Source organism: Staurois parvus, unplaced genomic scaffold (assembly GCF_062004578.1).
Source record: "Staurois parvus isolate SC_StPar_1 unplaced genomic scaffold, SC_StPar_1.0 ptg000300l, whole genome shotgun sequence".
In the NCBI taxonomy this organism is placed as follows: Eukaryota; Metazoa; Chordata; class Amphibia; order Anura; family Ranidae; genus Staurois; species Staurois parvus.
In genome coordinates this window covers 1,100,838-1,126,639 of record NW_028318096.1, presented here as the reverse complement: position 1 = coordinate 1,126,639, position 25,802 = coordinate 1,100,838, and the positions used below count along the sequence as shown (strand labels likewise).

General features: G+C 40.5%; 1 protein-coding gene across 1 annotated transcript in view; it reads right to left on the bottom strand.

The window, feature by feature from the left end:
• Positions 1-25,802, bottom strand: part of OLFML2B (olfactomedin like 2B) — a 239,819-nt gene that overhangs the window by 30,649 nt on the left and 183,368 nt on the right. The window contains exons 6-7 of the mRNA XM_089683074.1: positions 23,184-23,708; positions 14,986-15,162 (exon numbers count right to left, since the gene is read on the bottom strand). Of these exons, the coding sequence (XP_089539200.1) occupies positions 14,986-15,162; positions 23,184-23,708 (702 nt within the window). The remainder of the gene's footprint in view (positions 1-14,985; positions 15,163-23,183; positions 23,709-25,802) is intronic.

Sequence of the window (25,802 nt, the reverse complement as noted above, 5' to 3'; positions counted from 1 at the left end):
AAAATGGATTCAATAAAATTTCAGCAAATTTTGGATGGTAACTTGATGCCATCTGTGAAAAAGCTGAAGTTAAAGAGAGGATGGCTTCTACAAATGGATAATGATCCTAAACACACATCAAAATCCACGGGGGATTACATCAAGAGGCGTAAACTGAAGGTTTTGCCATGGCCTTCACAATCTCCTGACCTCAACATAATTGAAAATCTATGGATAGACCTTAAAAGAGCAGTGTGTGACAGACAGGCCAGAAATCTCAAAGAACTGGAAGACTTTTGTAAGGAAGAATGGACAAAGATACCTCAAACAAGAATTGAAAGACTCTTGGCTGGCTACAAAAAGCGTTTACAAGCTGTGATACTTGCCAAAGGGGCAGTACAAGATATTAACTCTGCAGGGTGCCCAAACTTTTGCAGATGCCATTTTTTTGTTTTCTGTTATTTTGAAAGTGTAAAGGATGGAAATCAAATCTAACTTTTGTTGACATATTATAAGAATGTCTAATCTGTAATTTGATGCCTTTTGGAGATTTTTCCATCTTTCCTTGGCTTCTTTATGCACATTAATACAAATTTTTAGCTGGGGTGCCCAAACTTTCGATCCCCACTGTAGTTGTCTGAGGACCTTTACCTAAAACTAGTAAGTGTAGAATTCATGTTAATGTTAGCATGAGGTATCCATCTTATAATCCTTCCAGATTCAATCTGCTTTCTATCCAGAATGTTTTCTCGTTTGCTTGCACCTGAAACTAGCTATTCATCATGACAATACAATCTTCACTACAGCAGCTGGAAGCCATTTAGAAATACTTCCTGGCATTAATGCCTGCAAGCACAGTATTGTTTAAAGCTGTGTTATTACAGCTGCCCAATGCCATGCACATTCACAGGAAAGGAAATACTAGTAATATGATTACTAGTCGTACTGTGTAGATGTGGCTCCTGCCACTATAATAGCACATAAAGGTCTATATATTTCCAGAACGTTGGCTGCTATGGTGAAAATATGTCATATATAGACCCATAAACTCTAGGAATTTGGACCTTACAGTTAAGATTTTTAGAGACATTCCAGGGCTTCTTTCAAAACAACAGCATCACCAGATGTTTAGCTGCTAACATCACCTAGTATTACATAGTTACATAGTTAGTTTGGCTGAAAAAAGACAAATGTCCCTCCAGTTCAACCATTAAAAAAAAAAAAGTTATAATCCTATACCTACACAGTTGATTCAGAGGAAGGCAAAAAAGAAAAAACCCAGCAAAGCATGATCCAATTTGCTCCTGCGGGGAAAACAATTCTTCCTGATACCTTGAGAGGCAGTTAGATATTCCCTGGATCAACGTTACCTATAAATGTTAGTATCGAGTTATATTCTGTAGCGTTACCCCAAAAGGAGCCACTAGTTAAAGTGTTACTAAAGGTAGATTTTTAAAAAAAATTTAAATAAAAACATTTCATACTCACCTGCTCTGTGCAATACTATTGCACAGTGGTCCCGATCCTCCTCTTCTTTGGTCCCCCTGCCAGCCATTCTGGCTCCTCCTCTTCTTTGTGTCTCCATAGCAAGCCATTTGCCTCCACTTCAGAGGTGTAGCAGTGAGCAGTAAAAGACTTGAACTGCAAACCCCTGGAAATATACTGCTGAGTGCACTAATGACAGGTATGCTAGGTCTAAAATTGTCTGGTAAGCACTATCAAAGTTGAAGGCATTGGGAATAGGAGAGAAATGGCATAATGGGATATGTGGACATGTCGCAAGGCATAAGTAGTCCTTAATGTGTTTCTGCTGCCGACTAATGTTGGGGCCCTTTAAAATGCATTGGTGCACTTAAAGACAGTCCTGACTAACCTGCAGGCAGTTAATGTAGGCTGTAGAGGTAGTGTAGTTCTTGAATAGATAAAGAACAGGTGTGGGTTGTAAACAGTGACAGTTCAGTAGAACTGCAGTATAGAGTTGGTATTGATACAGTATAAGTTTAGTAGAGGTGTTGCAGAAGTCTAGGGTGGATGCAGCAGATGGGAGGATGTAGTTGGTGTCTTGCTCTTAGTAACACTGTTTCAGTCAGCAGTATAAGCAATGGGACAATAGCCCTCTCACCAATCCCAGGATACAGCTGTAAGTGTTCTTGGTGAAGGGGTCCCCTTAGTCCCTTCCTGAAGCCTCTAGCGAACAGTGGTGGAAGCAGGCGGAGGATACACGCTCCATTCTCCTTGTGGCAGTGGTGTGGGTATTGCACATGCAGCTGATGCTACACTGCTACCAACGTTCACAACCCCCTATAGCAGGATCAGGTTGCTCCAGCCGGGCTCCTGGCAGACAGGAGTAAGTGAGCAGAACTCCTTTCCTATCCCAATCATGGGCACAAAATCTCCCAAGCTTTTTGGGATTTGTAGTTTTTTTAGCCATCCCAAGCGTGCATTGCAGCAGTCCAAGTCCTCTCCCCCTTGCTGCTGATTGGTACACACTGTTGCCAGGAGGGAGGGGGTTTAGTGGGGAAAGCCACACAGAACCCGCACAGCTCCAGCAAGAAGAAGGGGGAGAGCAGGCAGACATATCAACAACTCACAATCAGGGGCGGACTGACCATTTGGAAACTCGGGCACTGCCCGAAGGCCCAGGGTCAGTAGGGGGCCCCATGAGATGCCCCTGGTACCTTTCTCATAGGCTTTTTCGAGTTTGGGCAAGGACACAGGGCCCCCATGATCCCCTATTGCCCGAGGTCCCCATGAATTGTCAGTCCGCCCCTGCTCACAACCCTCAGTTACAGAGCCACTGTGTTGATGGGGGATTGAGGAGAACGAAGCCCACAACACAGCCACCTCTCCTCCAGTTCTCCCAGTGCCTGCAGGGGGGAGCTTGAACAGCCCCGGACAACCAGCCTTCAGCTACATACAGTACCTCCATGATGATACATATATTGAAAGGCACTGCCTGGGATCGTTGTGGACAGTGTATATGTGTCACCTAGGTTTCTCACATACAGTACAAATAGAAGGGGGCTCCAGGATTTGTGTCTGGTATTAACAAAAAACAAACTTTTTGTATTCTTAGATCTTGTCTGGGTACTGGAGCCAAAAAACTTTGTAGAGCTTTGGATGGGATAAATCCTCCATCCATAGGTTCACATCTTTCCTGATAGCCAGCCCTCATTAGTCTGGCTGATGCTGAGACCTCTATCTCTCTCTTTCTGATGTGCGAGCCTGCTGCCGGGTGAAAGGCTGACTGCAGACAGAACACTAAAAAGGTACACATGGTGCCTGTTTTTCTTTTTTTTTTTAAACCCGTTAGGGGACACCCTGTTATAAGTTTAGTTAGTGGCTTGAATGAGTAAATAAACAATTAAAATTTAAATATTACTTGTGAGCCACTTAATGTAATTATATAGGGATCGCTGATATGAAACACATCCTCATATCATGTGTGCATCACAACCCGCGTGCCCGCATGAAGCCGCGTGACCTGTGAAGTAACGCGTAGGGGAGAGGCTACGACGTCACTATACACCCATGGACGGCGATTATACTATGTGTGCGTCGCAAACCGTTATCTGCAGCTAATTTTAAACAAAGCGTTTTTTTTATCTTACTTAATGTGAGTGCATTTGGGCACTCAATAAAGCATTGTGATTTTTAAAAGATAAGGCACTATGTCTGCATTCTTTTCTTACTGAGGAACATCAAAGAAGGAGATAAGGAGAAGGAGTGAAAGATCCCTGTGGGGATAGTGGCAAGGAGGATAAAAGAATTGGGAAGCAATTAAGGGATACCCACCACTCTTCACATGGTGCAACAAAATATTTAAAGTTCCATATGTGAACAAAAAGTGAATTAAGCCTGTAACAGGCTGAAAAGGAGGTGAGCGCATAACCTAATCACAATAAGGAGTCACTGGGAATTGCAATCACTTATTTTTGATCACTTTTTATTCAGATTTATCACGTTTTATACCAATAGAGACTTTTTTATACTATTTTTTCACTTTCAATTGTTTTTGGATCACAATTTTTTTTTGGGACTATCACTAATAAGTTGTTATCAGAGACTTTATGTTTTTATTTTATTTTTTAATATTTTTTAATTTTATTGATTTGTCATTTAAATTTATTTTTCATGAATTATATATTCTGATAGTTGTATAATTACTATATTGGTAATAACTGATAACAATTAGGAGCGCGACATTTTTTGAAAAATATTTTTGTTGAATGAGTAAATATTTTGTACATGTATAATCCCTACTGCATTGAACTGTGCTTGTTTTCTGCTGTTCTGAATAAAAGTGAAGAACAAGCCTACATGGGCTGATTCTGGGTGTCCCTATCTTGTGCATGGTTACCACTATCAGTTGAGCCTGTCTTTAAAGAGAAAAGTATGAACAGGAGCCAGGCGCTGTGTAGTTTTGTGATAAAAGTAATACACCTTATATGGAGGTGTGCCTTTAATAATTCATATGGTAAAAAATAAATATCCAGCCTGTGGCTTTAAGAAGCCCGACGTCCCAGCGTCCTGGATGACGTCACCACGATGTGGAGAGACGGAGGGGGGGAACTCGAGACTTGATAAAGCGCATGTGCGTGAAACATGTTGTCCCGGCAACTGGCCTCTTCCTTCTAAAGCTGCGGCTCCAGCAAGTGTTCCCCCCCTCTCCGTCTCTCCACATCATGGTGACGTCATCCAGGACGCTGGGATGTCGGGTATACGTGGTCCCTGCACTGACAGGTATTCTACTCCACTGCTTCCCTCTGAGCGGATGGCCGTCCATCTTGGAACCTGGCTTCTTAAAGCCACAGGCTGGCTATTTATTTTTTACCATATGAATTATTAAAGGCACACCTCCGTATAAGGTGTATTACTTTTATCACAAAACTACACAGCGCCTGGCTCTTGTTCAAACTTCCCACAAACCGATGTGTTTTTACCTTGGCAGCAGTGAGTTTTTTCCCCACCAATCACAGTTGACATATACCATTCACTTATTTCCTTTGGGACACATCTGTGCGCTTTTATTCCTTTGGGACACATCTGTGCTAATCAGCCAGAGACAAACCACTTAGACACACAGCAAATGTAAAAGTCCCACCAGACCTCCTTAAAGACTCAGCAGCAAGTGAACTTGTCTCAAAAGCAGCAAAAACAGGCCCTGCTAGAAACCGTCCCTGGGGATGCTGCACGAGGAGCAGTGGGCATATTTGATGGTACCCTTTTAGATGAGGTAGTAAACTATGTGTTTAAACTTGTATCTACAGGTAAACTTATAATAAGTCCTAAATGTGTAATTTACTAGATATTACTATAATAATATTGGCTCCAGCCAATATTGTCACTGGCACATGCACAGAGAGTGCCATGCCTGAGAGAGACTTCCATGCGCATGCATGAGAGTGAGGTCATCACAGCTGTTCAGCCAGAAAGTGCAAACTCAGAAGGAAGGGCTAGTGAAAATGGAAGCTCCAGGAAGGGTGACAGTTCAGTGCTGGAGTGCTGACAGATAAATCTGTCATAATTTGCTAATAGTGCATACCAGCACATTATGGCACAAACCTGCAGGAGGCCCATTAAAGAAAAAAATTGTTTGCTACTGCTTTAAAAGGGATGCAAAAAAACCAAAAGATTGGACTGAGCAGCAGTCTGAAATGTACTGTAAATCTTGCCCTGAGTGTCAAACTGTTTCACCCATCAATATTTTTGAGATCTAATAGTACCCTTTCCAGTAACTAAGGTTTCTTTTGACAGGGTTGCTATTGATCTGCTCAGGAAATTCTCGAATACTGCAACAGGGCACCAGCACATTGGTAGTTTTTGACTATGCCAACAGGGATGCAGAAGCAATCCCTCTCAAAAATACATCCTTTAAGGTTATACTGTAGTAGAGAAGCTGCAGTAGGGGAGGAGGTTGATGTGGAAATTAAAGTAGCACTGAAGGATGATATCGCAGATCCTGAAAGCAAGGAAGAGGAGATAAAAAGGCATTTAAGATACATAAAAAATAACTAATCAGGCATCTAAATTGGAATTGGAATGTCTCTTTTTTGTAATCCTACATTGAACATAAAATAATACCTAGGGGTTTAAGGGACAGAGTGATCCCTGCAGAACATCTGTATAGTGATAGATTGATACCCAAATGGAAGGATCTGTGCATTTCTTACAGCATTGAGCTTATGAAGTTGATAGCTGAGGAAGAAAGGCTCCAATTGGGTGACCTCAAGGATGAGATTGAGCAAAGTACAAAGGATTTAGATCCTTTTAAGGACTATTATGAAATTATAAGACAGAACAATATAGTTAAAAATGAAATAGATAAGGTACAAAAAAAAAAAATCTTAGAATAACTAAACAAACTAAATTCAAACGAGATTTAGCTGATTTAGCTGATTGGGATCTTCGATCTCTCCTCTCAGAGAAGTAGAAGTAGGTCCAGACGGAGATGATTCCGTTCTGTCTCCCATTCAGAAAGGTGAAACAATCTCTAGTGATACAGATGGTGAAGGTGCCACTAGATTGGTGAATTTTGTAGCCCAGGGCAGGGACAATCCTTCTTCGCAAGAAGAACCTCAAGAGAGAGTAGGTATTTTGAAAACAGGAAAGAAGTCAAAGCAAAAAGATGTAGAAAAAGAAAATCTAGATTGAAAAAACAGGACCAGGAATCAGAAAAGAAAGGTGTAATTACCAAACTACTGCCCTTACAGAAGGACAATAAAGTAGTTAACTTGTCTTCTTTTCCGCTAAAAGATAGACATTTAAAACTATTGAATAAAGGACTTTCCTTCTCTCCAAACATAAAATGGAAGAGTTCACGGTTTATAAAGATGTTCATCTGTTCTTGCGAAAGGTGCTATTGCGTCTTTTGCATGATCAAAAGATACCAAGAAAATGATGGGGTGGGATCCTCTCTGATGTCTTGGAAATTCGCTTTTACCGATTTCTCATTACCGTGAGTACTCGCAGTTGGATGCGCAGCAATCCCCCATAAAGCTGTGCGAATCTCGCTTACCGCGACTGCAGCTTAGCTCCACGATTTGTGCGCCTCCAACTGGTTTAGCTATCTCAGAATTGTGGGGAAAGGCAGCTCCAGTTACCTGGGAATGATCACACGACACTCTCAGGTTGCTGTTGGAATTCACATAGAGGCTGGCTTCAGACTTAGCCCCCGGTTTTATTACACACACACACACGCCCCCCACATGAGTCAGGTCAATCCCCTCCCACAGAACAATGCATGGGGAGTGCCTATACACAGGATGTACATTCCGATTGGAGCGTAGCCTTTCCTCTTATCTATCACCAGTCCTCCCCTCCCTCCATGAGCTCTCTGAGGGAAGCAACCTTCCCCCTTTACACCAGTCCTCCCCTCCCCCCCCATGAACTCTCTGAGGAGAGCAAACTTCCTATCCTATTAGCTCCTAGTGGTATGTAAATTCTCTGTACAAGCATCCCCTAGATTAAAAAGTGCCAGTCTGTATCTGAATGGGCCCGATACAATCTTTATTAAAACACATCCATCCAGATACAGTTTCAGGTTGGTAATATCTTGTAAGCTATACATGAGCCTGTCATAGAAATATGCAGCGCTCATAAATCAGATCTCATATATCAAAGAAACCTGATCGCATATAATGAATCTGAATTAGGTAAAATTCATAATAAAAGAATTCATAATAAAAATAAACATTAAAATATAAAGCATATTAAACTCGTGACTTCTGTGGTGCATCCAGGGTTGGAAAAACCAGAGGAAAAGTTCGTGACTCTTGTGTTGAAAAAGCTGAAAATAGCTTGCACTAACCAGATGTCTCAGCGCATGGAGTAATTAAGACCTACTCCTGGTACTCTGAAAGGAAGCCACTGGAGGGGATGATGTCATCTGATCTCTCGTCACTAGATGTCATGTTCCCAGGACAGCAGGACGATGATTCCAGAAATATGCATCAGCCAATAGGAAGATGAATCCAGCAAGCCAGCCAGCAACACACAGGAGACCAAGAGGAACCAGGCACCTTCAAAAAGCAAACTTCCTATCCTATTAGCTCCTAGTGGTATGTAAATTCTCTGTACAAGCATCCCCTAGATTAAAAAGTGCCAGTCTGTATCTGAATGGGCCCGATACAATCTTTATTAAAACACATCCATCCAGATACAGTTTCAGGTTGGTAATATCTTGTAAGCTATACATGAGCCTACACACGGAGTTCGCACTGCTTGGCGCCTTGCGGTACGAAGTCCATGTGGTACTATGCTGCTGATATGTGGATACAGGCCCGCGGTCTACCGCCGGCGGCATTCGCATCGAATGCCGTGGTGGTATACATGCCGGTCTATAAGCGCAGATCTGCCATCTCATTCATTACCGAGCTGAGTACTGTAATACATACATTGTACATGCGCATGGCCCAATTGCAGCCTTCAGAGCTTTAATTAAGCCACACGAGAGACATATGAATAACACTAATATATGACACATTTAAAGTTCAACCTGTAAATAAAAAATTTCCATGACACTGATGATGATCAAAAAGCATTAGATGAGCTAATGGATCTTATGAGTGATGATTTCTCTGAGGCTGAACCTTCTTTAGATGATGATACACTAATACTTAGGTGGATGGATCTTAATATGAAATCCAAAAAGATGCTACCTTTATAAAAGACTAAATGGATAAGTACATTTTTTGATCTGATGAGTGAAGATTTAAAAGAGATCAGTTGGGAAGTCAATGATGCGGATAACTTAACAAAGGAAGAGAGAAGAGCTCTGTGGCAATTAAAAATTGGAAAAGGTATCATTATTAAGAAGAGTGATAAGGGAGGTAATATGGTGATAATGGGAGACAATTAGTATGTTGGGGAAGTGAAACGACAACTGAACAATAAAGAAGTTTATAGGAAGCTTCCGGATACTCCCTTCCCAAGGATGGTTAAAGAGCTTAAGTTAAAGTTGTCCTTAGCCCATGAGGCTGACTTGTTAAGTAAAAGGAAGATAATTATATGAAGGTCTCTGAATATAATATCCCAGTATTGTATGTCATCCCCAAGTTACACAAGGATCTCTCTAACCTACCAAGTAGACAGATTGTTTCTGTGGTTAGAGGACCCCTGAAGACAATAGGTCAATATAAAGACCAATTGTTGAAGACGATGGTCCCCTCCCTTTATTCAAATATAAAGGATACTAAGGATGTACTGAATAAGCTAAGGGGAGTCAATGTCAAGGAGGACTTTTAGTGGGTATCAACATTGAATCTCTATATATGTCAATACCTCACCATTGGGGTTTGAAAGCTGCAAAGTATTTCTTGAAAAAGTTTTACACAGACATTAGTCAGCAAAATGAGTTTATTCTAGACCTCCTTGTTTTTTGTACTGAATAATATTTTTTCCAATTTAATGGTATCAATTATCAACAAATTTCTGGTACATCTATTGGTGGCCCATGGGCACCCTCTTATGCATGCCTACATTTAGCCAGACACCTTTTAAGGAATAGGTTACCATTTATCTTCGTTACATAGATGAGTTTTTGGTGGTCTGGAAGAGCCAGGAATCAGAATTATATGAGTATATGAGTGAACCTAATCATAATGATGGGAATATTATACTCACATATAGTTTTGATTCCACGACAGTTCCTTTCTGGGACCTCCGGATCACCAAAGAAGAAGGGGAAGATGGTGACATGTACTTACTGTAAACTCACTACAGCTAACACTGTATTACGGGCAGATAGCCTCCATCCTAAATCACTTATCTAAGGGATATCTATAAGACAGTTTCTCCATATTAGGAGAAACTGCAATAAAGTATCATATTTCAAAAAAGGAGGGCCATCAGGTGTATGCAGGCTTCAGAGAAAGAGGTTATACTTACAGGTATTTGAAAGATGCTAAAAGAAATGCCTCTGATAAAGACAGACTGCTACTTTAAAGGGATGATTTATCTCTTTCTACTATGCAAGTGGGCAGTTAGAGAGGGCCAATTATAATTATCACTCAACTTGGTGCACAATGGTGTAAAGTAAGAGATATTAACTAGGCTCTGGCAAGTGTTACGGCGATGTCCTATCTTATCTAATATTATAGGTGAATACCTCCAAATGGTTGCCTGTAGATCCAGGAACTTGATCTACTTACTCAATCTGAATTTGTACCTTCCTCAAATGAAACGTGGTTGACTCTCTTTTCTAGAACCTCTGTGATGGTCCCTTGTGGTCACTGCCAAATATGCAAATATGTTGAGTGCTCTGAGGTGTTCACTTACAAAAGTACTTACAAGGTTAAGGGCCTAATCAATTGTGCCACTACATGGGTTATATACAGTTTGCAATGCCCTTGTAACAAACTGTATATAGGAAATCTAATACTTTGGTTGCACATAAATAAAATAGTCCCATCCACAGAGTAAAAGGTGCAATTAAATTGACATAAATGTGAGCAAGTCCACCCTCAGAATTACAGAAGGATGTGCCTGGGATATTACAGGAGAGGAAAAGCCTTCACCAACCCAAACACACAGCCACTTACCGGAAAATATTGACCTCCCTAGAAAGAATGGTGAACATGCGCAGTATTTTGTCACACCATCAGTGGACAAAGCAGGGGCGTCATATAAATCTCTCCTCCATAACTGAATTCTAAAGAAACCACCTGTATTTGATTCTGACTTTATCAAAGGAACCTTCTAAGCGTTACTTTCCAGCCATCCTCCATAGCAGATGTAATCATTTAAATTTGCCATATACATTTGAACACTGAACGCCTTCAAAAATCTCACTTCCTGCTTATGTGATCACAGTGTACAGAGGCCTCCAAGCTGCCATCTTGCAAAGAAAAGATCTTTTTTTCTGATAGTTTTGAAAAATAACAGGAGCTGCAGTTCCAATTAAAAAGTTTATATGGCAAATGTTTGGAATTGGACTTGTATAGCTAGCTATGAATAAGGTCTGTTTGGAGACTGAAACGAGTTAGTAAGTTTGCCATGGAATATTTTTACTCCTTTATTCAATAAAGAAGATTTTTGTAATCACCTGTTGCTGACATTTTTGGAATTGGATTTAAAAAATGTAAATAAGTCTAATTAATTTTTTGGTCCATTCAATGCCCCGGAGGCTCAGTTACATGGTCCTTTTTTGGCAGTTTTCCTTTCTGTCTGTCACTTCTTTTTATAGTAGAGGAGCTGTTCCCTGTGTTTCCCCTTGATGGACCAAGGTCATGCCAAAGGTCTTCCTGTTGCCATACTTGATGTTTTCAGTAAGGGAAGTGCCACAGTTGTCCATAGAATTTTCTTCATTTGAACTTCTGTATGGTAGGCATCCCTGGGGACTCATTTCATTAGTTTTCGACCAGATTAAAATTTTTCCCATCGATTAGAAGTATTTGAAACAAATTCTAATCGATTTTGGATTGAAAATATCAAATAAATCCAAATTCATTATAAAGAAAAGCTGGTTCTATTCTATTAGAAAATTATTATTTCAATTTTCAATTGTCTTCTATTTTGTATTTTCTTCTATTTGTTTCTATTCCATTCTTATTTATTCTGTTTTATCATTTTCTTTTCCATTCTATTCATTTCTATTCTAGTCTAGTCTTTTATTTTTTATTCTATTCTGTTTTAGTCTATCATTTTATTTTCTATTCTTTTCTATTCTGTTTTATTCCATTCTATTCTTTTCAAAATTTGAATTTCAGAAGACAGCTATATTCTTTATATTTTATTCTGTTCTATTTTTTTTCTATTTTATTCTAATGTTTTATATGTTATTCTTTTATTTGATATTCTATTTTTTGTTATTCTATTATTTTATATTCTATTCCTTTATTTCCTATTTTATTTTATTTTCTATTTGATTCTATTCTTTCACTCTTTTCTATTCTATTCTATTCTGTTTTATTCTATTATTTTCAAATTTTGGAAGTCGGCTATATTCTTTCTATTGTATTTGATTCTATTCTATTTTATTTGATTCTTTTCTATTCTATTTTATTCTGTTCTGTGTTACTCTATTCTTTTATATTATGTTCCAGTCTATTCTATGCTTTTTATTCTATTCTATTCTTTTATTTTCTATTCTTTTATTTTCTATTCCTTTATTTTCTATTCTATTATTTTGTTTTCTATTCTGTTTTATTCTGTTCTTTTTGAAATTTCAATTTCAGAAGATTGCTATATTCTAACACTAATTAATACACATAGACTTTGAAGGAAATCAGCAATAGTCAGCAATATGTTTATATTTCAAAATGGTTTTCAAATTCAATTCGAATTTTGGCCAAAATTTTGTTTTGTGTTTTTGGATTCATTTAAATTCATTACTATTGTAATTTGGAAATTCATATACTTTGTCCGAAACGTACATGTCTAATGTCTGAGATATATGGAAGCAAGAGGCCATACCTCACAAAATTGTAATCAAATACATAGCTCAGAGGATAAGATGGTAGAAGTCATGCCCATATTTCAGAAACATAAGTAGCAAGTCCAAAAGGCACAGGCCAGGGTTTATACCTTCTTTTTTAAAATCATAACCTTCAACCCAGGAGACTTTGTTTTTGGTCCCAATATAGAGAGCAAATTTCTGCCAATGTGGTAGGGCCCCTATGAGACTGTTGAAAATCAGTGACATCAGTGACAACCACCAAGTATACCAGCCTAGAAAGAGAAAATCCCTCCAAATATCTGTTAACCTAATGAAACCCTGGAAGGATAGGAAGACTTTCTCAGCAGAAAGTGATCAGTGTCACCAGCGAAAGGTATACCAGAGGTCAGGGTGTCAGAGTCCCTGTCTCCTAATCAGATTCAGGAGTTGAGAGAATTCTTGCAGAAAAAAAGGAGAGGTATTTTCAGAATATCCTAGCTGAACAAAAATAATTTCCCATGACATTCGGACTAAATATCACATCAAAGTAAAGTTAAACCTTATTGGGTACCTGAAACACAAAGAAATGCAATTCCAGAAGATGTACAGAAAATGTTGTCAGGGACTCATGAATGGGTTGCTGAAGGATTGCCATGTGCCCACTGTATGTTGCCAAAACATTCTCCTTCCCACAGATCTGAGCAAAGGGGGAGGGTATGTAAGGTACTGGATGGCAGGGCTGTGGATGGTGAATATGTATCACCTAGGTTTCTCATCTACATATTGTAAGGGGCTCCAGTATAACTGTACCTCTTATGGAGAAAAAAAACTTGTGCTTTCTCAGATCTTATTAACTTCTGATTTGGATCCTGGAGCCCAAAGAATTTTGCGTGAGATAAAACCTCTATCCCTAGATCCACATCTTACCTGTTAGCTAGACCTCATTAATCGTTTGCCCACTGCCCTATAGCAGATATACTACTACAGGGCAGCAGGGATCTGCAAAATCACGCATATATACGTGATTTTGCATTTCAGGTAGGGGGGGGGGGGTGCTCAGATGCGATCAAACACCACCCAAAGAAAGCTCCATTTGTGGGAAAAAAAAGACAAAATTTAATTTGGGTGCAGTGTTGCATGACTGCGCAATTTTCAGTTAAATTAAGCAGTGTAGTATTACAAAAAAATGGCCTGCTCTAGAAGGGGGGTAAATCCTTTGGAGGGCAAGTAGTTAATAAGGCTCAGCTGTCCACAGGCCTTTTTTGCGCTGACCAATGCTGGAGACTCCTCTCTCTTACTCTCCCTGCTGTTGGGTGAAAATCTGACTGCTCACATTCCATTAAAACAGTACATATTCTGTCTGTTTGGGGAACCCATTAGGAGGCAGCCTGTTAGTCGTAAGCTGACATAAGTTTAGTTAGTGGGTGGGAAGAGCAGATGCTTTGCTTGTTTTATTCTGTGGACTTGCTGTACAAAGCCCTCTGGCAGTGGCTTGGACTGTTCCTGGTTGTCCCTAGAGGACACAGGTATGGTATAGAGTACAATAACTAAAATACAAAAACACAGAATGGGCATTCTGGATTGCAGTTCCAGGTTTCATTCAGAAATATATTGCAACAATGAATTTTGGTTAGTGCTTATGTGTAAATTAAAAACATGTCCTTTTATCTGCACAAAATGTTAAGTGCATCAAACCTGATATTGTAAATAAAATTTAAATAAAAGTTGTTCCCTGTTGGTTTGATTTTTCTAAGATTTGATTGCATATCAAGTATTTTTCACAATAAAATAGATTGAAATGTCTGTAGGTACAGTGCCTTGAAAAAGTATTCATACCCCTTTAAACTTTCCACATTTTGTCATGTTACAACCAAAAATGTAAATGTACTTTATTGCAATGTCATGTGATAGACCAACACAAAATGGCACAGCATTGTGAAGTGGAAGGAAAATGATAAATGCTTTAAATTTTTTTTTTACAAATAAATGTGAAAAGTGTGGCATGCATTTGTATTCAGCCCCCGGAGTCACTACTTTGTAGAACCACCTTTCACTGCAATTATAGCTGCAAATCTTTTTAGGGATGTCTCTACCAGCTTTTCACATCTAGAGAGTGAAATGTGCGCCCATTCTTCTTTGCAATATAGCTCAAGCTCTGTCAGATTGGATGGAGAGCGTCTGTGAACAGCAATTTTCAAGTCTTGCCACAGATTCTTAATTGGATTTAGGTCTGGACTTTGACTGGGACATTCTAACACATGAATATGCTTTGATCTAAACCATTCCATTTGTAGCTCTGGCTGTATGTTTAGGGTCGTTGTTCTGCTGGAAGGTGAATTTGTCAAGGGTGCTACATATCTGGAGTGAGGAAATGCAAAGTTTTCTAGAGCTAAACTGGCAGTCATTATATAGTTACAATATGCATACTATCTCTTTTTAGCATTTACCTTAAGTGTATTGACACAATAATCTGTCATTAGATTTGCTAAACCCCTTATAATGCATATAGATGACTTTTAAAGGATTTATTTTTCTCAAACAAACAGGATATGAACATTACCTGACGTAACATGGCATAGCTTCAAGAAACCCAACTGTCAAATGAACAAGCGTAAATGTTTCCATTTTACCTTGTTTAAAGTTTTCCAGATTCCGAAATTCCACTAACGTGTTTCCATAATAGTAGTTTGTTATATAGATTTTCTCATCTTTCGCTAGAGGATCTTTCATCCAGGCTCCTTCATTACGTCCGTAGGTGTTTTGAGTTGTAGGCCCAGAAATTGTAGATAAAGTGTCTTTGCATCGTCCTAATGTTTTCCAAGGGGACAAAAAATATGAGTTAGTTACAAAAGCTTTTGAAGCAGGTCTCACATCTGTAGTACACATCGACTTTTTATGATGCTGTTTTTGATTCTTCCTTCCTGCCTTCTCAACACAGGATTATATTTACTGTATAATGGGTTTGCCACTAAAACAGAATCATTGCAATTCTTTTTGATTTCAGTGTCTGTATATTATACCAAGACTTTGAGGAAAAATAATCCCTAAGCACACATTTAAACTAAATTTAAACAATGAAATCATTACTGTATTACAGGAGTCACAGATGTAACAGGAATGTGGGTATGCTATAGACAGCTGGCTAAACAATAAGAGATTGCATGAAAGTGACCTACACAGGCTAAACGCATTAGCTATTATAACAATAAGGCATAGAAAACCATTCAGACACGTGGGCCCTAAATTATACCTAAAGGAAAAACTTTTTTTGCATGTTAGATGGAGTAGAGAATGCTAAAAAAAGGTGTCTTTTTCTGTTTTGCCATCTGTCTCCCATTGAAACATTCTTGATCACTTCTGTCCTATAAACATAATAGTAAGATGAAGTCTTAGACGACTGCTCCCTACACTAGGGTCCACATTGGAAGATTTCACCTCTATTCCTTTTCTGGTGACAACTCAAAATTTTCGATTTCTCCTCATTTTCTGTTCCAGTGACAATAGTATTTGGGACAAATAGAGAAACTGAAACGATATCCATATACATTAATAAATGCATGTGCAATGAAACTCTAACCCTTCATTATTCCATAATATAAAACAAAGCCTCATCACTCATGGATATTCACTGAATTCCGCTAGGTTCATGCTAGCCTACAAGATAAAATGCAGCGTGGGAATGTCAGCTATGTCAGGGGGCAATGTGATGTGTGTTGCAGCATTCCTTGCGGCTTCATAGCTGGCTTCTCACTGCGCAAGCCACTCTGTTTAATGGTCCACCCTATTAGAGTGAAGTTCCGCTTTAAGCACTTGCGGACTTCTGTGTATCCTCTGCAGACTGATGAGTTAGTGGAACGATTCAATAAAACCCTAAAGGGAATGCTCAAGAAAGTGGTTGAAAAAGATGGTCAATACTGTCTTTTTTTACTGACTTATTTATTGTTTGCTATAAAGGTTGTACCATAGGCATTCACAGGGCTTTTGGCTTTTAAGCTGGTTTGTGGGAGACACGCCTGTGGATTGTTGGATGTGGTTAAAGAGAAGTGGGAACCAAAGGCTACCCCCTATCGAAGTATTGTGAAACACACTGCATAAATGCATAACTGATTGGCAGACACAATACCAGTAGTCAGGGAACATTTGCATGCTGCACAAAAGGTGATCAGATACTTTTTTTAGTGCCAACTGTTGAGAGAAAATGTCTAGACCAGGCCTTGAAATTTCCACTCGCCTGCTCGCCAATGGCGAGTGGAAATTATGGTGGGGGCGAAGGTATGTCCCAGGGACATATTTGCCGCAAGGCAAACAAGGCGTTTGCCTAGGACGGCACTTTTTAGACCAGCGGCAACACCACCCCCCCCTCTTTCCCACGGAAGGGACACTTAGTACAGGGGCGGGCTGCTGTGTCTTACCTGGGTTCGCGCTGATCTCCGGCAAAATGGCGCCCGATAACACACGGGCACCATTTTAAAGCTATAAATAGATCACACCAGATGACAGGGTGCACGGCAACCCAACTGAGGACGTACACGCGTACGAAACGCGTTTTAGAGGAGCCTGCGAGCCTTGACGTCACACCGCCAGATCAAGGAGGTCCGGCGGCTCCTATTACCACACCAGCTGGATAGTGCTCATAGCAACCCGATGGTTGTCATTTTATTGCTCATGTTTATCGCAAGATTTCTGGTGTATGAATACACATCCACACGTATGGAAATACCTTTTATTTCTAACTTTCATGAAACAATTTATGAGTCTACTACACTATGGACTTTTCCATCTTTTTGCTCTTTACCAAGCACCTAATCCCCCAGAGCTCCCCCTGGTGACCACTGTACCACTGAAGAGGCTGCACCCATGTCCTTAAAGGGGACATCCGGTTGAATATATCTTGATGACATCTACTTATCCTGGGTTGATCCCGTTCCTATGCTGAGAGGGACCCATTGGCAGAACTCCACTATACTATACACTGCGCATAACCATTGCGCGTCTATTGAGTGCACACTTTACCCATTACCTTGCCTCTCACCTATCTGAAGGATTTTTGCACTGAAACATGTGAAGGCACACGGAGCTCTATTGTTTTAGAACCTTTTTTCATGCATATATGATTTATACTACTGATTTATTGAAGAACTCTTTATATATTTATATCTTTATATGTTTAGCGCTGCACTTACCTTAATTATATGTGTCTGTATATATGTGTGTGTACATGTGTCTCTGTGCGTGTGTGTACATGTGTCTCTGTGTGTATGTACATGTCTGTGTGTGTGTACAGGTGTCTCTGTTTGCATGTGTTTGTTGGTGGCGAGTAACTCTTAAGGCCTGGCTAATAGCTCAGGACTTGAAATTTTAAGCCCTGGTCTAGACTATAGGGTCTAGCAGCCCATAAAAACCCTACCAAATCTATCATATTATCCTGATCATACCCTGGAAGGAACAAGGGGCTTTGACAGTGGATCAGAGAGTCCCAGAAAACCCCAACCCCAGATTTAAAAGGTAGAGAATACAGAAACCCTCTCTCCCTCTCAAAAACAGGAGTCCCTGTGGAACCAGCCAAAATTCGATCTATGTATGGCTGGCTTAAGTGTACATTCACACCTGCCACTGCATTCATTTATTAAAATGCCAAACAGTGTCATTTCATTAAGTTCTTTTGGTGGATTGACTTGAACTTCACTGTTCTGGGAAAAAATAGTGCATGCAGTACTTTTTTTCTGTGCACACCACCAGGTTTAGTGAACTGGCTAGGTAGGAGACAAGGCATTTGGGACTGCACTAGAATAGCCACCTAACGCAGTCCTACCTCACCTGGTGTGAACCTGCAGAAGCTCTAGAAAGGAAGGAAACATAACCACCCAGCCTAGTGGAAGAGGATAATTGAATCCTATAGGGGACTGCCCTGTTTGGAAACGAAGAGGGGTCAGTTTGCAAGGGAATATATGGCAGGTAGCCATGGATGGCAGTCCTGACCCACACACATTAGGACGATCTTAACTTTTTGACATGCTTTCCAGGCAGGACATTGGGAACGAGAATGATATCCCACAGAGGGCAATAGGAAAACTCCCATGGAAGCAAGAAAGACTTCAAGAAGGAAGAACTATGGCTGCCAAGGACAACAGAGAGAAGAAGGATTTGTTCTTACAGAGGTCCTTTTAATTGAGTAACACCTTTGAGAACAAAAGGGGGGCTCTTGGTGGGCAAAAGCACCTGAGGAATGCCCCAGAGGAGCACAGAAAGTTGCGACAAAGAAGAGCGACAGCCAAGATGTTAAAATATACAAGACTTAACTAAGACCTGCAGGGTACCAGGGGCTAGGTGTTTGGCAATTCCAAACACAGAACGTTGTAGAATGAGTAGCGGGAAACATTTTTTTAGGATGGGGATCCCTATCATCAAGCTATGTGAGAACTACTTCACCTGATAGATTGCAGAATATGGGGGGAGTGATCTGAATACCCCCATAGAAGAAAGGCACCCAACCTATAGGTTTGTATGTGCCTAATTGGTGAACATCTCCAGGTGAAACAAACACATAAGGAAAGTACTGAGAAAAGGACAATGCATTCTTTACCAGTACTAAGCCAGCTAATGGAGTCAAATGGTACCAAAGTGCAGGTCTTTGAGGAGGCAAAAGTAGAATGACTTCTCTGATTGTAAAACAGGAAACTGGGTAATCCTTAAACCTAAAATGGGCAGAAAGGGAATATCAAAAACTCAGGGCAAAATATGTATACCAGGTAAAAATGTAAAAAAAAAGATGTCTAGGTAGTGGAGCTAACTTCCCCACATAGTCAGACCTAGAGTTCCAATGGCCTAGAGTGGAGAAAACCAGGCACTAGCTGTCCTGAAGGAGTTTGCCACCATAACCTGAGAGAATTGAAACGGAGAGGCAACCGAAGGGTTCTAATAAAAGCGTTTTCATGAACACAGGATCAGTGATTCACAAAATGTTGTGCTAAAGGAATGTGAATAAGAATTATGTCAGGATTAGGCCACATACTTCAAGTAGTACAAGGTCAGGTGAGGAGCCTGAGAAAGATGGAGAGATCAATTAAAGGGAGAAATGTGAGCATCAGGGTTTGGGCATATGGTTCAAAGATTTGACTCAGGAGCCTTGTAAAAAAAGTATCTCCAAGGTACCCTAGGATATGAATATTCAGGGAATGATTAAGTGTTTAATTATATAGCACCACGGAGTGTGGTGATTTTGCAGTAATGTAAGAGCTACCTTGAGGTGTGAACAGATGGGTATAACCCATTAAAGTTAGGAAATTGCTCATAGGAGAGATAAAATAGCAGGTTTATGGGAAACCAGGCAGAAGCCTAGCTGCTGCAGTAGATATAGATATCACTTAAGAGCCTAGTTACTGCAGTAATTTGAATAGATGTTTTAAGTGAATGATGAGCATACCTAAATTTACAAGGGTCCAGTGTAGGATTTTGAAAAGTCCTTGTAATTGCCCTTTTAATAGGGAAGTGCCCTTGTGGATAGTGGGGTAGGAACCCCCTCCCCTAAATAGCTGTCTCAATGTATTCCTCAAAGCATTTTCCAAAGAGAAGCTTGCTTTCAAACACATGAGCAAAAGGCACCTTTATTGAGTCCAGTTTGTCAACCAAGCTTTAAGCCTTACAAATCTGTGCATATAGATAAAAAGAAGGGACATTGTGGAGATTTGATGACTCATACTCTCCAAGGAGTCTATAAAGAATAATAGGCTTGTAAACAGTTGTAATCTTGCAGCAAGAATAGGATTATCTATTTCAGCAGTCAGTTTACTACTGAGTTCAGTTTGCCATAGTCTAGGCAACTGACAAAGTGGCAATAGCCAGTTACAGGCCTAAACCTGCCAGAGCAAAAAGGGACTTCAAAGGAGTCTCCAAACAATTGTCAACTGGATCCCTAAAGGAGGGAATGCCCTCAATCGAAGCAATAGACAGTTAGTGCAAGAAAGGTCAAGTCCACAGTGGGAACAATCCATTTCTTTTTAAATTCCTTTTCCATTGGGTACAAGGCATCAAAAATGTCCGGAGGAGTGGATAACCTCTTGGAGTTGGAACATTGTGCATTGTATAAGGGTCAATCTGCTTGATCAAGAATTGGGAAATGCTTTCTAGGAATAGCCTTTTTTTTGTACCCATAGGAATATATGAGATAATTTCAGCACTAGGTGTGTCTAGCCAGAGATTAGCACACACTGCCTCAATAGGCAGCATGTGTTGAGAAGCTGAAGAAGTAACTTCATGAAATTCCGACGGTGAAAAATCTTCGTCAGCCTCCGCTAAAATGTCAGCAACTCCCCACCTCCCCTAGCTTTTTGCAATTGGAGGTGTACCATGCAGATTGTAACACATGAAAATAGTCAGGGGAGGAGAGGCAGAAGAGTATGTACAGCTGTTAGCACCTGCCTTTTCCGGAAGTGGCCTTTGGAATAGATCAGACTAGTGGCAGAGAATTCTGTTTAGCCAGACAGTTGCACATCTATTAGGATTTTGGAGTTTCCTCAGCTCCCGCTCCCAAGTGCCTGTAATCCACCATTGTTAAAAGAGGATCTTCCCCTGCCAGAGTACTCATGGTATGGATGAAGGAATCACAATAACCCAGGTGCTAACCAAGGTCCTGTGACAGGTGAGACAGCAGATGATCAGTTTAAATTGTTAGCATAAAATGACAGTCAGAGGTGCACATTTAAAGGTGAAAGAAAAGACAGCCAAATTAAAACAGATTAACGTTACAATAACATTACCTCTAAGACTGAATAAAGGGAGACAATAATAGTTAGGATGAAATACTCAAAGTGTAGGTTATCCCATTGCCTGCACCTTCAAAAGTACTTGTGTGCTTTGTAGGATTTAAGGAAATAATTTAGTATGTGCTACAGATCCAAGAAATGATCCAACAAGAACCAGGAACAGGAACCAGCAATGGTAGATTACAGGCATCAGAAACTGGTATGTAAAGGTACAGGGCAAAGCTGTCTTACGTTGTCCACGTCATTGGTCCTGTCCAGGGTCTAGGCTTTGCTCGACACAACGGGCAAACCTAGGAAGGAGTATTTAGTGTTTGTTGCCTTTTTTAATGGACCGTGAACCTGGACTTGCAAAGCACAGTGTGGCTAATACGCTCATTGCATGACATACCAGGTTGAGTGCTGAATACAGGATCCAGTGCCTAAAGCAAACATTAGAGGGCCAGCCTAACTGCTGCGGGGTCCGGATATGGTTCCCAAGATGTTCATAGAGCATAAACGATCCAGAATATGCTAGTGAGCCATAAGGCAATAAGCAGTCAAATGAAAGTATCAGCCCAAGAAAAAGGGGAGGGAAATCTGGTGAAAAAAAAAAAATCTTCTGCAACAGGAGAAGCTCATCCCTAAGGACATTACTAAAAAACTGGATCCTCATTGAGTGGGTGGAGTTATGTGTGTACACAGGGGGTGGATGGTTCTAGCAAAGATTTTGTCAGTGTACACTCACGGGAAATTTAATGGCATATAACCCAAAGTTGAAGAATCAATTCTTGTGTCCTGTGGACGGCCATTCATGCTCCTGTTGCTGATTTGTCTGAGCTGTCCATCTATATCCTGGAACAGTGGGGTGATATGTGGAGAGTAAGCCTATGGCAGGGTTGGGAGAGGAGTTGTGCAAGGCAGATACTTCCCCTACAGTCCTACCTAATAAATAGGTGAGTCCAGAGAGACACTGAGGTTTTTTGTGTTGTATCTAAAGAAGGGAAAGCTGTTTTTGCCTGGATTTCAGTGAAAGCTTGTTCACACCAAGGTGCAGAGGTCAGCTTTTCTGCATGCGTTCTGCAAGGGCACAACAAAATCAATTGTTCTCTATGTGGACTGTTCACTTCACAATACTAGTATCACTTGCAGATTTTTTCTGCGCATGAATCTGCAACATATATAACACTCAAGCGCACATTAAAACTGATGTAAACTGATATCTCTGCAAGTGAAATCTACGCGTCAGCTTCCATCAGTTTTTTTTGCACGAATGGTGTGAACGAGGTCTAAAGGACTTGCATGTCTTGGACTCCCGGCTGGTGAGCTCTGTGTACTGAACCTTAACTTTTACTGAACTGTGCGGTGGATGACTATTTTTTCCTTAGATCCTGACAAGCATTTAACTGTTGCAATGTTGTTTCCCCGTGTTACCACTGCAGCAGCTTGGACTATCATGGAGTATTAAAATGTTAAAAGTGGGTGAGGTTGTTAGTATGGAAGTCACGGATGGAAGCCCTCTCACCCTGAGTCCATGTACTCCTGCAGTACTCCTGGAACAGAGTAGTTTTAACAGTGACCTACACAACGCAGATAAATTATGTGTAACACCACCTACTCTTCCCCACCTTCACATCTGTCCACTTGCAGTTGGTTTGAACACAGCATTCTGGGCTAAGAAAATGTAAAAGATAATTTCTTAAAATAATTTACCAGGGCAGTTGCCTTGCCTGCGCATGCTTATTGTACAGGTTAAAGAAAACAGGAACCTATAGATAGACTTTATGAGATGAATCAAGATATAAACCATCATATCCAAATACATTATTTGACTAGTGGATGGCCATCAAAGCGTGTAGTGTAATCAGGAAATTCTGGCTAATGTGTCATATCACATGAAGACATTTCATGACCACACTAATATAAATAGGGCATTTGTTTGACTGCATCTGATATTTATGTTGTCCAATATTCAATCCTCTCTCATCACATAGTGATCATTTTATAATATCAATGCAAAGTTTTATTTAAACTACTAGATTTTATAAAACTACACATATACTATACATACCAGAAGGAGTTATGCTTACCAATAACTTTTACAAGATCATCTTCCTCTTCTTTGTTATCAACAGTGTTCTGCTTAGCAATAGTAGTTTTCTTTGATTTGGATGTTGTTAAAACAGGTTGTGATTTAACTGGTGCCACTGTGCCGATATCAAGTGTTGATGCCTGGATAGGTTTTATGAGTATTGTTGGACTGTTAGTGCTTTCTGTAGCCTGTGAAGTCGTTGTAGCCCCCATAGTTGTTGGTATTTGGTCATCCTTAACCTGGTTGGTTGTTGTGTATTGAACTGTTGTGGCTTGTTCTGTTAACTCCATTGTTGTGAAAGTGGTTTCTGAACTCTTGCTTGAGGAAGATAACGTTGAGGTGATTCCTATACTTGTTACATCATACTGTTCTGTTGCCAATCTTGTTTTAAGATCATTTGAGGTTGATGGCTCACTAGCTGAAAATGGACTTTCTGTGGTGCTGAGCTGCTGAATTTCATGTTTTATCAGTTGGTCTTCAATTAGCATGTCTATGGTGTTGTCTCCACTAAACACATCATCCTCTGAAAATTAAAAAAAATATAATAAGGTAAGATTACCATTTAAGTCTCAGACAATATACTGTACATTATTCTCTACTAACCTGTAAAAAAAACACAATTCTTTACTTTTTTAGCAAGAGGCATGTACTGCAGCATATTTTTAAGTGCAAATTTAAACAGCTATACAATTATGTAAACAAATGCCTTCTCACAAGGTTAAAGTGATACTAAGCCCCCGGTCACATCAAAGCTGATTTTGAAATCGTGCGACTTACAGTTAAGTTGCACGATTTCAAAATTGGGTGACCTGCCGATTTCAGTTGCGATTTGTAAGACATATGACACAGATGTCTATGCAAATCGCAACAAAAGTAGTGCATCCAAGTCAGAAGCACACCGATATGACCGTACAATAGGGTGCGACTTGGCATACGATTTTTTTTTTTAAAATAACAAACATGTCATACTTACCTGCTGTTTTGCTTGGTGTCTAGTAAAGGTTACTTTGATCTTTGCACAAAGCAGCCCGGATCCTCCTCTTCTCGTGTCCCCCGCCGGCGCTTCTGGCCCCTCTCTCCTGTCCGGTACCCCCATAGCAAAACCTGCTTGCTATGGGGGTATCTGAGCAGGCACGCTCCCATGCTGCTGCTCTGTGTGTCCATTCACACACAGAGCCATGGCCCTGCCCCACCCACTCCCTCTCCTGATTGGTCCACTGGCTGTGATTGACAGCAGAGGGAACCAATCAGGAGTGAGAGTCTACGGAGAATGGAGACTCCTGTGGATATTGCCGGATCAAGAGGGGGCACAGGTAAATGTTGGGGGGGGGGAGCTGCTACACACAGAAGGTTCTTACCTGCATGCTTAGAATGCTGGAAGGTAAAAACCCTTGAGACTTTAGAACCACTTTAATTATTTTTATTCTTACAAGGTATCAGTAAAGGTTTATTCATTATTCGTATTGTCATACGGCATCAGTAAAGTTCCTATTTTTTTAAGCTGGCCATACACCAGTTCAGAGGAATTCAGATGAGAATACCCTCCAGCCAGGAGGTCAAACAATGTATGGGCTACCAAAAATTCTCAAAGCTCCAGAATCCCCATTAGGAGACAGGATTCCTCCTGTAAACCCCCTGCACCAACAAGGTGTCCAGGACACCTCCCAAGACTAGATACCTAGCAGCTATTGATAGAATCCTCCAAGAATTGGGACAAAGGATATACACAATTCCAGAGCTGGACCCCTGAGCACTGAAGAGACATCGTCCCTCAAAGGTCATGCACCACAAGCACTTTTCACAGGCCTGCCCTGTGGCCTAACACTTTAACTAAACAGGTCTCTGCATGTGCAATGAAAGAGAATATATACAAAGAAGATGGGAGATATCCACTACCCATTTTCCATTGGTTCAAGGGTGCCAGTATGAACTCCACAAATATAGGAAAGAGACTTGATCCAGCCATATGAGTCCAGTCCATGCCCCTAATGTGTGACTAATTAGCAACACAGCCACTGCAGGCTGAGAAGGAGGGCTTGCAAGGCAAGAGCAAGGTTTCGGAGAGAATCTCCAACTGTTTGTCTATGGGAAACAAAGGCACCGGTGCATCCTCCACAGGATTTGGCAGTGCTTTATTAGGACAGCACTGCCAGATCAACATTGGGAACAGTCCTGCTCAGATAATAGACTCCACCAATGGGTTTCAGACTGTAAAATATTCATTTTAAAGGGATTAAAGGGTTTACAGAAGTCCCCCAGTTTCTACAAGGGGTGCCCTGGAGTAACATGTGCCTTAGGGCCCTAAAGGATCCTAGATAGGTAGCAGTACTAGTAAAAGCTAAAGGCTACCATTCCTAGTTAAGGTGGTACAAACCGAAGCATGAAAGCAGAAATTGTTGCTCTAAGCCTTGGAGCTAAGGCAGCTGCCTGTGATTCCTCAGGAATACCATAATCTGGCAAGGACTTTTGAGATCTCCATAGCCAAGGCAGTAGGCAGGTCAGAGAGTGATGCTGTAGGAAAAGGCACTGATGCACGCTTGAATGGTGTGAACCTCCTGCGCTACTGAAAAAATAATATAAACTAACAGGGATGGTGTGAACCTCCCACACTACTAAA